Source organism: Marmota marmota, unplaced genomic scaffold (genome assembly GCF_001458135.2).
Source record: "Marmota marmota marmota unplaced genomic scaffold, marMar, whole genome shotgun sequence".
Lineage (NCBI taxonomy): Eukaryota > Metazoa > Chordata > Mammalia > Rodentia > Sciuridae > Marmota > Marmota marmota.
In genome coordinates, this window is record NW_026000242.1 from 7137744 (window position 1) to 7154002 (window position 16259).

The following is a 16259-nucleotide window of genomic DNA, read 5'->3' on the forward strand; positions in this document are numbered from 1 at the left end:
TGCTGAAAACACTAGCTCTTCACTTGGGCCTGCAATTGTCTGATGGGTGATTGGAAGGCTCATCTTCTCCTGTCCTATGCTGCCAAACACCAGGGTGCCAGTTCTGGCTGCACCTCTCTCCGTGTGATGATGGGAAAGTCCCTTAACCCACCCAAACTTCAGTTCCTTAATCAATAAGATGAATAACTTTCTATGTATTGGGTACTGTGCCAAACAGAGTAGGGGATATAGAGATGAATTAGACAAATTCCCTGCCCTCAAAGAACTCTCAGTCATCTCAACAAATCATTGCACTACAAAATAATAAGTGCTGTAGCACAGGAATATGTAAAATGCGATGTGATTAGTACGGAATCAGTTGTCTCCAGAGCAGGGAAGGGTCAAGACAGAAGAGATATTGGGACTGTGCAGCAGGGACTCCTATTGCCCTGTATCCGTCCTTCTCTTCTTCCTGGGTAATAAAACTTTCTTTCAGCTGAGAATAGAGTCACCCAGAGGATACATTTCTCAGTCTCCTTTTCAGCTAAGTGTAGCCATGTGACTAAGTTCCAGCCAATGAGATGCCAGTAGAAGTGGTAAGAACAGTATCTGAGATGTGTCTTTAATGGGAGGGAGCATGTCCTTCTTCTTTTCTTATTTCTTGCTGACTGGGCGGTGGATTTGATGGCTGGAGCTGGAACTTGGACATGGAACCTCTTGTTGAGGATGACAGTGCAACAAAATGGAAGCAGTCCTTGGCTTACATTTACATTATGGAGAAAAAATAAAATTCCATTTTGTTTGAGCTATTCTGTTTTTCCTTTTATCCTTGTTGGTCATTTGCACCTGAGCCTAATCCTAAATACAAAGTCAATCTGAAGAAAGTGAATTATTCCCTGGGAGATAGGCTATTTCAAGCAGAGAGAACAGTAAGCACAGAGGCTCACCTCTTTTGGGAAAGATGTTGTATATTCAGCAAAGGCCAAGACTCTGTGTGGCAGGAGATCAGACTGGAGGTGGGTCAAAATGAGCACAGGAGAGGATGGATTGAATACACAGGACTGTTGCAGAAAGACCCACTGGGTATTATGAATGAGACCAAGGTGAGAGACAACTGGGGCTATGACAATGGTGGGAATGGATAAGAGAGGATTGATTCAGGGTACATTTACAGCTGGGTGTGGTGGTGGTGTGCCTACAGTATCAGCTACTTGGGAGGTTGAGGTGGGAGGATGATGAGTGTGAAGTCAGGCCAATTAGTGAGACCCTGTCTCAAAAAAAAAAATAGGGACAAAAAGGAGGAATTTAGGAATGGGTATGTATAAATATATGGAGGGAGTTTGTCATAGAGAAAGATCTGGATTTCTGGGATTCCCCTCCTCAAAGGCCCAAGGATGGAGTTCAGCCTTCCCCATGGGGAAAGTCCTTCTCTTGTTCTAATCCCTTAGGCCCAGAGTCCCTGGCCCAGATATCACTGACTGCTAGATTAAGGATTATTTCAAAAATTGAGAGATGGAAGGGTCTTTAATCCCATACATGCTGGCTCTTTCTAGCTGTCTGAGTAGCCTGTGGGGGAGCTGTTGAGATGCTCAGGCTCTGCCAGCAGCTGGACCCTGTCCCTGGCTGGCTGGCTGGCTGGGGCACAGAGTCTCTGTGTAGTTGAGTAAGAGTAGGGCTCTTGGCAGACAAATAGCCAGTCTGTTGGTGGGCCATCCAGCAGGTCAGTGGGCGGCTGCAGGTCATAGGTTTTGGGGGAAACTGGGTGAGTTCAGCCCCACTCTTAGCATTCTAGGAAGCACCTCTACTGGGGCATCCCAATTCCAGGGAACCCATTAACTCTCTGGGTGCCAGGGAAAAGACCTGAGGCAAGCTGGGAGGTAGCTGAGGTCATCCTTCTTTGAACCTCCACGTGGTATTTACTTAAAGTGATTGTTGCCACAGGTCCAGGGCCCTAGACTATAAAGCAGAATGTCTGCTCCCTGTGCCCAGAACTGAGCAGGTGAGCAGCTGGGGCAGAGGGATGAGGATCAGAGTCCTGAGGGAGGAGATAGCAGGAGGCCTCAGGAGAGAATAGGAAGTAGGAACTAGGACATCTTCCTCAGCCCTTTGGCAGAGTGGCTTCTTCCCCCTTGGGTATGCCTCAGTCTTCCCAGCCATGAAGACAGGAAGTGAGGGAGACAGCAAGTGAGGGAGCTGGGAGCTGCTTCTGAAGCTGGGATCTGGGAAGGATGGTGGTGGGGGAACTGTGCAGGGGTGTTGAGCTCCACACTCCCTACTATGTGACTGAAGTGAGAAATGTCTGAGTTATACACCTTCCTCCCCAGCCTCCCTGATCCATCTAGGTTGGTCCTTTCCAACAACAGCTCTGCTCCCCACAGCTCAGGGAAGAGTTAACAGGATTTGGGACAGCGAGCCCCTTAGAACAAGTCCCTTCCTTTTCTTCTTTACCCTGACCAGGCTTCCATTCACCTCCTTGTCAAGAGTCCATAATCTCAGCATGGCTGCAGTCCTCACCTGGGCTCTGGTCCTCCTCTCAGGTGGGTCTCCAACCAGACTTCAAAGTAGGGGTGTGGGTGAAGGCTGGACTGAGGGACCCATCCCCCATGAGGGAGGAGAACCTGGCCCCTAATCATCCCATCCCTTTTTGCAGTGTTTTCAGCTACTCAGGCACGGAAAGGCATCTGGGACTACTTCAGCCAGAGAAGCAGGGACAAAGGCATGATGGAGCAGATCCAACAGCAGAAGCTGGCATGGGAGCCCACGTGAGTGACCAGGGAAAGGGGTATGGGCTATGGAATGATGCACTGCCCCTGATTCCAGGGCTTGCTTTGCCTGCAAATTCCAGTGGTCCTGGGTTCCAGCATCCTTGGACCCCAGCTCCTGAATCCTGGCCTTGCCATCTGTATAGCTGCTTCCCCCAGGCCAACTGTGGGAGGCAAGGGACCTGAGATCAATGGAGAGGAACCTTTCAGCAGTCCCAGAACATCAGGAGGATATGAGAGTATTGGCACCTGTAACACTTGCTTGCAAAGGAAGTACAACATGTTTGTGCTTTGTGTGTGAGGAGTTGCAGTTGTTTGGGGTTTAAGACTAGAACCCCTGGGCCACAGCCCTTCCTCCTTGGTTTCTGCAGAGCATCATCAGTATGCCATGTCTGGTGAAAAGGGGATGACTGGGGCTAGTAGACTGATGGCACGGATGTCTGTGTCCTTCCCCAGGAGCTTGAAAGACAGCCTTGAGCAAGACTTCAGCAATATGAACAAATTACTGGAAAAGCTGGCCCCGCTGAGTGGGCAGGGTAAAGAGCCTTCTCTGCTGGCACAGGACCCAGCAGGCATGAGGCAGCAGCTACAGGAGGAGCTGAAGGAGGTGAGGGTGCGCCTGGAGCCCTACATGGCGGAGGTACATGAGCTTGTGGGCTGGAACTTGGAGGGGTTGAGGCAGCAGCTGAAGCCCTACACCATGGAACTGATGAAGCAGGTGGCCTTGCATGCGCAGCAACTGCAGGAGAAGTTGCGCATGGTGGGAGAAGACACCAAAGCCCAGCTGCTGGGGGGCGTCGACGAAGTGCTGAGCCGGCTGCAGGCGATGCAGAGTAGTGTGCTGCACCACACTGGCCGAGTCAAAGAGCTCTTCCACCCATACGCCGAGCGTCTGGTAACGGGCATTGGGCGCCATGTGCAGGAGCTGCACCGCAGTGTGGCTCCGCACACGGCCGCCAGCCCTGCGCGTCTTAGCCGTTGTGTGCAGGTTCTCTCTCATAAACTCACGCTCAAGGCCAGGGCCCTGCACGCGCGCATCCAGCAGAACTTGGACCATCTGCGCGAAGAGCTCAGTGCATTTGTCCGCGCCAGCGCTGACGGAGCTGAGCAGGGGGCCAGCCCGGACCCCCAGATGCTCTCAGAAGAGGTACGTCAGAAACTCCAGGCTTTCCGCCAGGACACATTCCTACAGATCGCTGCATTCACCCAGGCCATCGACCAGGAGACAGAGGAAGTTCAGCAGCAGTTGGCGCCACCCCCACCAGGTCACAGCGCCTTGGCCCCTGAGTTCCCACAAAGCGACAGTAGCAAGACCCTGAGCAAGCTGCAGAACCGACTCAATGACCTGTGGGAAGACATCACTTACAGTCTTCATGACCAGGGCCATAGCCGTTTGGGAGAACCCTGAGGGTCTACTTGCCCAGGTTCACCAGCTCTTTGTCCAAGGAGACCTGGATCCGAGCCTCTAGCATAGCCTGTTGGGCAGAGGGCAGAGGGTCCTGCACAGGTGAGGCCATTGAAGAGAGTACTGTCCCTGGCATATCCAGCCTCAACTCCCCCGTCTGGATACATTATACTCACCAGGCTTTGCAAACCCAGCTTTCTGTGCTCATTTGGGAATCATCATGAGTTGCAACACTTGGGTGAAGGGAGTCGGGAGGGAGAGAGGCCCTGTGTGTGTGGGAGATTGTCTGCAAGCCTTATGAGATGGTGCCACTATATCCCAGAGTTTGGCTCCTGTCACTTCTGGTTGCCTGATGGTCACAGTTACAGCTGGTCCAGAGAGAGGAGCGCTTGTCTTGTAGAGAGCAAGGAGGAAAATATGATGGGGGAGAGCATGTGGCGGTGTGTGTATATCCTTGTTGGCTGTGATGCTGGTTGGTATGAATGGTGGGGACAGCGATGGGATGGGCAGAGCCCATATTTCCTTAGCTCTGAACCTAAATAAGGGGCTGAACCCTTCAAGCTGTGGGGTCTTCTTAAACCCTTTCCGGAGCGTATTATATATCCTCCTCATCTCCAGCCCCTCCCTCCTAACTGCCAGGCCAAAATCTAGACTTCTGACTCAAAGGAAATAGATGCTTACGATGAAAGTTGGCCTGGTGTGACTCTCATTTGGACCATGTCTGAGAGCAGCGGCCTCACCACCGTTCCCAAAGCACATACATCACCCACTACAATCCCTTGCTGCTTTTTCTCATGGAATCCCTCCCAATCATGGTCTGTCAGAGAGGCCTGGTTCTGGCTGGGTTAAAGGCCCTTCCTCTGCACCTGTATTGTTCAACAGTCTGCTTACTACAGGGTGGTATGCATGGAATACAGGCTGTCACTGCAGAAGCTGTGGCCTGGTGGACCTGAGACTCTGGAGGTGGCCTGTCCCTTTTGTTCCTACTGCTCCAGAATCTGAAAGGTCTTTTTGGGACTGACCTTCTTGAGAGAGAGAGTTAGTTTTTTTTTTTTTTTTTTTCAGTTTTCGGTGGACACAATATCTTTATTTTATTTTATGTGGTGCTGAGGATCGAACCCAGTGCCCCACGCATGCTAGGCGAGCACGTTACCCCTTGAGCCACATCCTCAGCCCCACAAACTCTTTATCCTCCCATTCACACACACTCACTTACTCAGAGGCATCCTATATCAACTGGGATTTATGAACTTGGGGGTGAGAGAAAAGGGTAAACACACTCCCTCTCTTTTGGACTGCTGTCCAACACCCTTTTCTCATGGCTCAGCCTGGCCTATGCAGGGTTCTCAGCAGAATCTAAATGAATCTGGGTTCTTCATGCCAGCAGACTAGTCATCCCTGACACCAGGACTTAGCCACTTTCAGCTACAGAACTAGGGTGTGGTCCCAGCATAGGGAGAAGGAGAAAAGCTTGGGGGGGTGGGGGAGAAGGAGAAAAGCTTGGGGGTGGGGGGGAAGGAAAAAAAAAGAGTGTTTTTGTGGGAAACACATAGACGTGTGTTGAATGTGGTGGGGATGAGGGACTGGGAGTAAAAATAATGGTTGTGATTTTGAGACTAGAATTTGCGGAGGTGCTAAAAAGGGCAGAAATTAGGGCTAGAGAAGAGCACAAACGGAACGAGGGATTGGGAGACTGAGACAAGGGAAGAAACTGAGCAATCCGAGAGCGGAACATAGAGCCTAACAGAGGTCCTGGAGTCCAAGCAGCGTCTGGTCCAACAATTGATAGACACAAGTCCAGTTATGACCGCACCTCCTCCAGGATTCCCAGGGACAGGCCAGTCCCCTTCCCAACATGGCTCTCCTAGTCAGACTCATGGACCACTAGTTGGGCTTCTTGTGCCATGAATGCATTGCGAAAAAACTGCCCTACATCTGAGAGCAACTCCTGAGGAAAGTGACAGCCGAGCTGAAGTGTATCCTGCTCACTATAGAAGTTCAGGAAGTCCCAGTAATTCCGGAAACCGGAAAACCTTGTCAGACACTGCTACCCGAGGGCCCAGAGTCTGCCGCCCCTTTAAGAAAGGGCGCGCGGTGGTGGGATGCGGGGCGGGGACGGCAGCTAGCGGAAGTGGGGCATCTAAAGCAGCGGAAAAGGTGGGGCCTCGAGAGCAACAGAAGCCGGAAGCCGAGGTGTGAGCTGCGCGTGGGGTGATGTCGGCCAGCGGGGCTGTAGAGCCGGGGCCCCCGGGGGCTGCCGCCGCCCTCTCGCCCGCCCCGGCCCGGCCGTCCTCCGCGGGGCACTTGTTCCGGCCCATCAGCGCGGAGGACGAGGAGCAGCAGCCCACCGAGATCGAGTCGCTGTGCATGAACTGTTACCGCAATGTGAGGCTGGGGTCGTGGTTTCGGGAGGCGGGAGTGTCGGGCTTAGGAGATGCGGGGACGGGGGTCGACCACTAGCCTGGTGGATCCAGTCCGGAACTCAGAGGCGCACCCGGGAGAAGTGCCGGGAATGCGAATTCATTGATTATTTCCTTCCCTGCTTTTTTCTTCCCCAGGGCATGACGCGACTTTTGCTCACGAAGATCCCTTTCTTCAGAGAAATAATCGTGAGCTCCTTTTCCTGCGAACACTGTGGCTGGAGCAACACGGAGATACAGTCGGCGGGCAGGATCCAAGACCAAGGAGTGCGCTATGCTTTGAGTGTCAGGGGCCTGGAGGTGAGAGGAGCCTAAAGCAGGTCCTCACTATCCCAAACAGAGCATGGGGACTGGCGTCAGATCTCTGTCCCAGGTCATTGCACCCAGAATAAATCCCCAATAGCTAAGCCTTAGTTCCCTCCTTTGTAAAAAGGCGTGTTACTGTCATCTTACATGAGATAAGATTTGTTAAAGTGGGAGTTTGTCAGATTATGGAATGAGCAGGAGTTACTATGGGTAGTATTCTCACCATTTAGGCAGTCTGGCTCATACCATATGTATGTACTGTTCTGAAGGAGTTGACTGGTCCCTCCCAGGTGGAGAGAGGGAGAAACAACTAGGTTGAGGTCTGATGGAGGGGGATAGTCTGGTTATTTCTTTAGGCGAAGCTGTCCTGCTGACCTGTTTGGACCAAGTTTCTTTTATGCCCAGGACATGAACAGAGAAGTGGTGAAGACGGACTCTGCCACCACCAGGATACCTGAGCTGGATTTTGAAATTCCAGCTTTTAGCCAGAAGGGAGGTAAGTTTAAGATTAGGACTGTTAAAGATTTGGACATACATATTGGATATATTGGAATCACATATATTGGAATCCTATACATTTTCTTTCAGAACACCTGATATTGGGCCTAGTTTGACTTTTCATGGGTTGTGATTTTTCATGGGTTTAACATGAACAGAAGGCTTAAGTAAAACAGTTTAGGGTAGTAAAAGGTAATGGTAAGACCATACTGTTCTTATTTTAGAATTTTAGCATCACTGTTATCAGAAATGAATGGAACCTAGTGGCTGGCCTCGTTTTACAGATGTGGAAATCAAGGTCCCGAGAGTTCAGGTGAATTGCTTAAAATCATATAGGCACTTGGTAATAGAGCTAAGTCTTGTCTTTTGTTGTTATTTATAAGCTCTGACCACCGTTGAAGGATTGATCAACCGTGCTATCTCTGGCTTGGAGCAGGACCAACCCACAAGAAGGGTGAGCTGATTGTGGGGGAACTTTTTGGCCAAGCATACAGTGGGGGGTGTAACTGCCAGGATGTTGTATATATTGTACTTTTTGTCCTTCTCATGTCTGTCTCCTAGTGTATATTTAGGTCTCGTCTCAGACAATGTAATGTTATCTCAGAAGTACCCTTTCTGATCTCCTTGAATTATCTATGCTTCTGGGCATCTTATATTTATTATTACAGAAATAATGTAAAATATTTAGTCATCTGTCTCCCTGACTGGCTAGAGAGCTCTATCAGAGGACTGTGATTTAATTGTTGTTTTATCCCTAACCTGGTATGACTACCTGCACTAAGTGGTGGAATGAGTGAGAAAATAAAACTCTTGGCAGCACCCATAAACTTCAGTCTTAAGAAGTATACCACCAGGGCTGAGGCTGCTTTTACTTTATTCATAACAGGCAAAAGAAGAAGCCATAGCTGAAAGAATTGATGAGTTCATCATCAAACTGAAGGAGCTAAAGAAAGTGGCCTCCCCTTTCACTCTGGTAAGTATTGAGGGACTGTAGTTGCTTTTCATTTAAGGGAGGAGAGAAAATTAAAACTGGGATTTTTCCATTGTGATCTTATGGTAGGTGGAGGGTTGTATGATTTCATGTTAGAATTATTCTCTCTTCACTCATCTATTAGATCATTGATGATCCCTCAGGGAACAGCTTTGTAGAAAATCCACATGCTCCCCGGAAAGATGATGCCCTGGTGATCACACACTACAACCGGACCTTACAGCAGGAAGAGATGCTGGGGCTCCAGGTAAGTGAACTGAAGAAGCCAGAAAAATGCTCTGGAATTATCTTGGTTCCTGGATTGCTTGGAGTCAGTGGAAACTTATTTTGTTGCTGTTACTGCCCTCTGTTAGCTTGCTTGTGCCTTTCATTTAGTTCATGTCAAGACTTAGGGTAAACTTCACAGAAAGGATACTAGCACCTGTGATTCTGTCTTGAGGCCTTTTCTTCCCTTGAGTGAAGATTCACTTTCTGGCTTTTCTTTCTGATTCATGAGTAGGCATTTGATATAATTGAGTGAGGGCATTTTTCTCCCACTGAGGCAAGGTGCGGGGAAATATTCATTGGCTGAGAGGTCTACTTGTCAACTTGTGATTTGCATCTCTGCTGTTTTAGGCAGAAGCACCAGAAGAGAAGCCAGAAGAGGAAGATCTCAGAAATGAAGTGAGTCATGTTGGTTCCTATGAGAAAGGAGCAGCATTGTGGGCTGAGATTGATGCTGTTAATTTTCTCTTTTCATTGCCATGAACATGGGTGACCACCAGCCTGCCAATTGAATGTCTGTAGACTGAGCATCCTGCCTGGGAGGCTCACTCTGTGTTGTTGAATTTTGTTTCAGGTGCTCCAGTTCAACACAAACTGCCCAGAATGCAATGCTCCTGCTCAGACCAACATGAAGCTAGTACGTATCTTTTGTCAAGCAGTTGGGTTGTTCTTCATCTGACTAAGGCATGAAGGTTATATTCAGGCTGGGAACATTCTTTCAAGAAAAGTCCATGCTTTATTCCAAGATATGAGGAGGATGTTGTCTTTGATTAGTTTGTGTACCTTACCGTTGGGTTCAAAGAGAAAATTAGGTCATGGCCTTGAGGCTCCTTTATCTGGCCTGAGCCATGTCTTCAACCAGCCCTCTTCTGGAGGACTATTAGAGTTAGGCTGCCCCGTGTGAGAAGTTACAGTCCTTGTCCAATGTCTGTGTGCAGTTTGGCATTGTTTTTCCCCAGAGGGTGGTCTTGCTCTCTTGGAAGCAAATTTCCTTAACTCCATCTTCCAGAAATCCCCCACTTTAAGGAAGTTATCATCATGGCCACCAACTGTGAGAACTGTGGACATCGGACTAATGAGGTGAGTAGCCTCTATAGATTGGAAAGAAGACTGGCTTAAGGGTAACCCCTTTATAACTTTGATTCTTCCTAAATCTGCTTCAGGACTGGGGAGATGGAAGAAATGGGGGATGCTTAGTGAAGGGTAAGAAGCTCTTGAAGGAGCTGAGAGTTAGCCTAGAGGAGAAAAATTAGAGATAACATAACTCATTTAAGACATGAAATGTTGATTATATGGAAGAGAGAAAGATTTTGATCTGTTTCTCAGAGGGGTGAAGGTTCAAGGAGTCAGGTTTTGATTCCATAATGAAGAATTGTCTGAATATTGGTTGGGCTGCCTTGGTGGGTTATAAATCCCCTTTCCCCAAGTGTATTCAAGCATAAGCTGATTAAATTCTTAAACAGAACATTATAAAGGAGATCTGCACATTGGATGCAGTGGGTGAAAGGACTGGAATAAATGCTTAAAAGTCCCTTTCAACCCCCAAGTGTCAGATTTCTTTAAAAAGTAAATTCAGAGCTTCTTGGCAATTTGGGCTAAGTTTTGGAATGCTCCTGAGCCTGGGCACTCTGCTCCTGACACCTCTTGGTGTTTGTGATTTGGACAGCTGTTGCCCCTGTTGGTTTAGAAGGTTCTGTCATTGGTAGCCATTAGCCAGCCAGTTTGGAGGTCCGTATGTAAGTCTGAGGGAGACCTGGCACTGGATGAGGCTCTCTCTTGCTCTTGCTCTTGATTAATGTCTTTATAGGTGAAATCTGGAGGAGCCGTAGAACCCTTGGGCACCAAAATCACACTCTGCATCACAGATCCCTCAGACATGACCAGAGACCTTCTCAAGGTAACAACCTGCTCAGGAAAATGTCTTTATGTAGGAGACATTATCTTTTAAAACAATATTCAGGGACATTAGGGGTCCCCTTACTTGCCTGGGTTTGAGGATCCTTGAGCAGGGTAATCTCATGGTTGGAATTGCAGATTCATTAGGTGACTGTAGACAGGGTACCTGACAACATAGAGCTATGACTCAGCTTCTTTTTATTAAACTGATTTCATTTTGGTGGTTAAGATGATTTGGTGGTTAAACTGATTTCATTTTGGTGGTCAAGCTTTAGCTGAATTGGAGAAAACTGGGACAGCTGAAATTACCCCCAAATTATCAATTGTGTTAATCTGGGAGGCCTCTGATTGGCTTTCTGTACTCCCAATTTAAATTTTCTTTTTTTACCTTTTATGATGTTGGGGATTGAACCCAGGACCTTACTAATGTTAGACAAGTGCTCTGCCATTGAGCTGTCCCCCTAACCCCTGATACAGATCTTCATTTGACTTCTCATTTTACAGTCTGAGACATGTAGTGTGGAAATCCCAGAGCTGGAATTTGAACTGGGAATGGCTGTCCTGGGGGGCAAGTTCACCACCCTTGAGGGGCTCCTGAAAGACATCCAGGAACTGGTAAGTACCCTGAGTATAGTACATAGCAGCAATGTGGATATGGGAAAAGGACCTGGAAGACCTCAAACATCTTAGTTTTTGGTTTAAGACTTGAAAACATGTCAGTTGGTCCTGACAACTGGGGATTTCTTTGCTTTAAACCTGGTCTAAGATCTTAATTATTGTTTTGGATTTTAAAGAGAAGTTTTGGGGAAGTTTTCAAGGGAAATTCCCAGGCCTGACTCTGGGAAGGTATATTTATTTTGAGGTCTTGGGTAAGTCATTTATTTCATTGTAAGATAGGGTATGAGGGTCCTTTCAGGACCTAAAACTTGTTAACATACATGTATGTGTATGTTGACCTAATCTGTATATTTGGTCCTCTGTATCCGACCAGATTGAAAATATTTGGGAAAAAAATTCTGTCTATTGAACATGTCATCATTTCACTAAACTATATAGTATAATAACTATTTTCATGGCACTTACTTTGTATTAGGTATTATAAATAATCTAGAGATGATTTAAAATATCCACAAGGATGTACATAGGTTCTACACAAACATTGTGACATTTTATGTAAGAGACTTGAGCATCCACAGATTTTGGTGTCTGGGGGGTGTCCTGAAATCAATCCCATGTGGATTCCTAGGAATCACTATATATTTTATCTTTTTGATGGATCATTTTACTTAATTGATTCTGTTGTCAGGCATTTTGTCTTTGTAAATTATATTTTTTTCTTTGCATTTCTTTTCCAAATTAGGATTAAATTTTGTAAGAGCAATTTTCTAGATTTCATTTCATGTGACCAGTTTTGCCTTTTTGGCAGACTGATCCCATAAACTCCTAGAATGGCTGCATAGGTCAGCAAAGTGCTGTGGGATAAATGGAGACGACACATTTTTTGACTGGGCACCAGCTATAACTCCCTGCTTGGGTTTATGGCAGGCCTACTAACCATAAAGCCAGGATTTTAACAGTTTGGATGTCATTTATTGCAGGTAACCAAGAACCCTTTCACATTGGGTGACAGTTCCAGTCCTGGCCAGTCAGAGAAACTGCAGGAGTTCAGCCAGAAGTTGGACCAGGTGAGTACCAACTGGCCAGTTGGTACTCAGGGTCCTGAGGTTCCTGTGAACAAGAGACCACATTTGTATCTCTTGCCACATTTAAACAATTATGTTGGGGATTCTTTTGGTTTCCTCTAGTTTTCTCCTTTATTTTGTTGGAGCATCTTCTTCAGTAGCTTCCTGAGAGAGTGCATGGGAAATACAATTGATAGGACCTATCATGTCTGAAAATTTCTCTATTCTACCTTCACACTGGATTGATTGATTGTTTGCTGGGAATAGAATTCTAGGATAGTAATGATTTTTCATCAGAATTTTGAAGATACTGCACTACTGTCTTCCAGTTTCTGGTTTGGCTATTGAGAATTTTGAAGTCATTCTGATTCCTGATCTTTCATATATGATCTATTCTTATAATCTTTTTGTCCTCTGTGATATGCAATTTCAGGTTGTGCCTTGTTTGGGATAAGTTTCAGCTACTGTGCTAATAAGTACTTGGTGGGATTTTTTCAAACTGGAAAACTCACGTAGTTCAGTTTTAGAAACTTTCTTGAATTATTCTCTTGAAGATAGCCTTCTATCTGTTCTTTTAGATGTTAGACCTACTTGTCTGATCTTGGGTAATTTGCTTATTATTATTATTATTATTATTATTTTTTTTCTGGTACTGAGGATTGAACCCAGGGGCATTCTACCACTAAGCTACATCCCCTGTCTCTTTATTTATTTATTTTTTTATTTTGAGACAGAATCTTGCTAAGTTGCTCAGGCTGGCCTGGTATCTGAAATCATCCTTCTTCAACCTCCTGAGTTGCTGGGATTACAGGTATATGCCACTGTGCCCAGCTGTAATTTATTTATTTTACTCTGTTTTTTGTTTTATTAGTATTTTGTTCTAGTCTAGAAGATTCCTTCAACTTTATTTTCCATCCCTTTTGGTTGAGTTAATGTCTTTATTTTTGAAGAGCTTTTTTTTTTTTTTTTTTTTTTTTTTTGATAGAGGGGGTGGCTGACTGTCCTACCTTTGCCTTTTTTTTTTTTTAAGTTGTAGTTGGACACAATACCTTTATTTTATTATTTTTATGTGGTGCTGAGGATTGAACCCAGTGCCTTGCACATGCTAGGCAAGTGCTCTACTACTGAGCCACAACCCCAGCCCATTCCCTTGCCTTTTTAAAATAGCATTTTGTATTAAGGATGTAATTGTTTTTTTCTTGAGAACATTGATGCACTGGGGGTGGAGCGTATTTTTTCTCCTCACATAGTTTGTTTCCTTCATTTGCTTATTTTCCTTCTCTTTTCCCCATTTAAGTTTCTGTCAGCCACTTTGCTCAGATGACTGCTTACAAGTAGAGGACAGTGGGAGTGAGTGTTATTGGCATGAGGCTCATTGAAAGGAGCTTTAGCTTAGCTATTTTGTCCAGGTAGCCCCAGTATGGTTAGAGCTTTCCTGTGACTGGGCCTAGTCAGAGACCCATCAGTGGCTGTTTTCCTTTCTGTCTGGAGCATGAAGTTGTGGCTGGCAGTGCTCTGAGAGCTGAGTATGGGAAGAGGCCTGGGATATGTGTATGCCTATTTCCAATAAGTGTATATTCACTTAACCTCCTTGTTCTTGATTCTTTTCTACTTAATTGGTTTAGTGTCTTCCAGTCCATACATTCCTATGGTAATATCCCCAGAGAAATAAAAACAATTATTGGCTGTTGTGAGTAGGAGATGATATTGGGAGTATTGAATTGTTTCTTAAGTAGTTTTCAAGCAGTTCTTATTTTAATTCCTTTCTGCTCTACTTCCAGAGGTACATAATTTCAAAACTTTTGGGGATTCTGAAATGTAGATTGAGTTGGCCCTTGTCTGACAGTCATAGCTCTTTTCTGTCAGGAGCTGTGTAAAGTTTACTTGCTGTATTCTCTCTCTCCTGTAGATCATTGAGGGTAACATGAAGGCCCACTTTATTATGAATGATCCAGCAGGAAACAGTTATTTACAGGTATAGACGACCTTCCTGGATATTTTTTGGGGGGAGTAGGGGTATCGGAGATTAACTCGGGGCACTCAACCACTGAGCCACATCCCCTGCTCTATTTTGTATTTTATTTAGAGACAGAGTCTCACTGAGTTGCTTAGTGCCTCGCTTTTCCTGAGGCTGGCTTTGAACTCGTGATCCTCCTGCCTCATCCTCCCAAGCCTCTGGGATTACAGGTGTGTGCCACCGCACCCGATGGGGCACTTGGCCTTCCTGGATTTTTGTTGAAGATATATTTTCTGATCTTTGAGTATTTATCATATCCCCAGAAACTAAAAAGACTGGATTCTGAATGGACTGCTCTTCCTTAAGGAACTTATGCAGAAGAAAGAAGATAAAGGAGAAAGGGGGGAAAGTGGGAAGAGCTTTAAATTTATGTGAAGAAAGGAAAACAGGTTCTCCTAGGCTCCTTTCATCCTTGGTTTTGCTGTTGTCTCCAACTCTGGAATTTTCATTCTGCAAGTCTGATTGTAGAGTGAGGAGAAATGTTGTCCTATCCAGAGACCAAAATGGGAAAACGGAGAGGCTTTAAGCCAGTTGAGGAATTAATCTGGTGATTGCTGGAGATTTTAACTTTGTGTGTGTGTGTTGCTGGGGATTGAACCCAGGGCCTCAACCCTACTTTAACATTTATTGAGCACTTAATAGGCTCAGACAAAATTGTTACAAGTTCTTTCCATGATTAAGACCATTGCCACACTTTTCATAAGAAAGTACAGATGTAAAATGTTTTAGGTGGACTGTTCCCTGCCTGGAGCCAGGCTGTCCCACTCCTAACTCTTGTGAGTTCTGTTGCTGCCCCCTAGTAGAGCCTAGGCATTAGGGATTGGAGGGCATTAAGTTCTTAGGGAAGTAGGAGTTGGTAGCTCCCTGAGGGAGGAGGAATGGCGGGATTGCACAGGCACTGATTGTCTGTTCTTGGCCTTGCAGAATGTCTATGCACCTGAAGAAGATCCAGAGATGAAGGTGGAACGTTATAAGCGCACCTTTGACCAAAATGAGGAACTGGGGCTCAATGACATGAAGACGGAGGGCTATGAGGCGGGCCTGGCCCCACAGCGATAGCAGTGGGTGACTCACTGGCCAGCTCTAGCACAGCTCATCCTGCAGCTTATTTATCACTGTGGGAAAAAATGCTGTGCAGTGCCCTTCCACAGGTACAGAGGACACCTGCCACATGTCAGCTATCTAGACACACTTTGTAAACAGCTGGTGATGCACCTGCAAGCCTGTTGTGTTACTTGACCTTATTTTGGAGGTTATGAATTAGCCTAAGAAACCCAGGAACTAAGCATGGGACATGCCATCATCACTTTTTCCCTGTCAGTTCTTTACCCTCCCTCCACACAGTGCTCTACCCTCTGGAGTGTGAAAGCTGAAGTTGGTGAACATGAAAGACAGTTACAGCCGGACTTGGGAGTTGGTTTGGGGCATGTAAAGTACTGGCTTTCAACAGGAAAGAAGTCATCTTGGAGAGGGGGGTTTAGTCAGCACAGGTGAAGAAGTTTTCATTAAAATGATGGCTTTCCAACAATACTGGCCTCTGCCTCCACTCTGTTCTAGTTGGATATCATGCTATTAGAATTCAGCCTCCTGAAGAAAATCTTCTCCAGTGCAGCCACAGTATTTTGGGGGTTGGAACTGGCATTTCTTTCATCCCTTCAATGTTTGCCTGCTTTTTGCCAGGCACACCACAGAACAATGGACAAAGTAAATGTGCTTTTATTGGAGCTTACAAGTCTCGAGGGGAGAATTTATAATAAATGGATAAGCAAGATAGCATGTCAGATGGATATTGGTGTTACGGAGGAGTGTATAGCAGGGAAGGGGCGTGTAGTGCTAGAGAAGGTGGCACCGTGTGTCAGATACAATGGTCAGGGAAGATTTCAGTAAATGACAATTTGTCATTTAGGCAGAGCTTAGACAGGTAAGGGAAGCTCACCTAACACAGTAGGAGGGTGGATGGGATTTCCAGGCAGAGGGAATTGCAAATGCAAAAACCTCTGAAGCTATAGAATAGGGGGCTGCCTACAGTTGCTAGGAAG

The 16259-nt window shown here is 46.2% G+C and overlaps 2 protein-coding genes across 3 annotated transcripts; both read left to right on the forward strand.

Annotated features, from left to right (window-relative positions):
* The first annotated feature begins 1959 nt into the window (after positions 1-1959).
* Apoa5 (apolipoprotein A5) lies at positions 1960-4335 on the forward strand. 2 transcript variants are annotated; one of them, XM_048796039.1, is made up of 4 exons: positions 1960-1978; positions 2437-2516; positions 2630-2741; positions 3198-4335. In XM_048796039.1, exons 2-4 carry the CDS (start codon positions 2477-2479, stop codon positions 4147-4149), a joined length of 1104 nt encoding a protein of 367 aa, XP_048651996.1. In that variant the 5' UTR covers positions 1960-1978; positions 2437-2476; the 3' UTR covers positions 4150-4335. The 2 variants fall into 2 exon arrangements, with proteins under 2 accessions (XP_048651996.1, XP_015345331.1); XM_015489845.2 differs by lacking the exon at positions 1960-1978 and adding an exon at positions 2067-2112.
* Positions 4336-6281: 1946 nt separating this feature from the next.
* On the forward strand, positions 6282-15748 carry Zpr1 (ZPR1 zinc finger). The gene is made up of 14 exons (XM_015489846.2): positions 6282-6531; positions 6705-6866; positions 7278-7368; positions 7754-7824; positions 8257-8343; positions 8486-8608; positions 8977-9024; positions 9200-9266; positions 9635-9705; positions 10433-10522; positions 11026-11136; positions 12120-12206; positions 14113-14178; positions 15145-15748. The coding sequence occupies exons 1-14, from the start codon at positions 6361-6363 to the stop codon at positions 15277-15279; spliced, it is 1380 nt and encodes a 459-aa protein (XP_015345332.1). The 5' UTR covers positions 6282-6360; the 3' UTR covers positions 15280-15748.
* Positions 15749-16259: the final 511 nt, after the last annotated feature.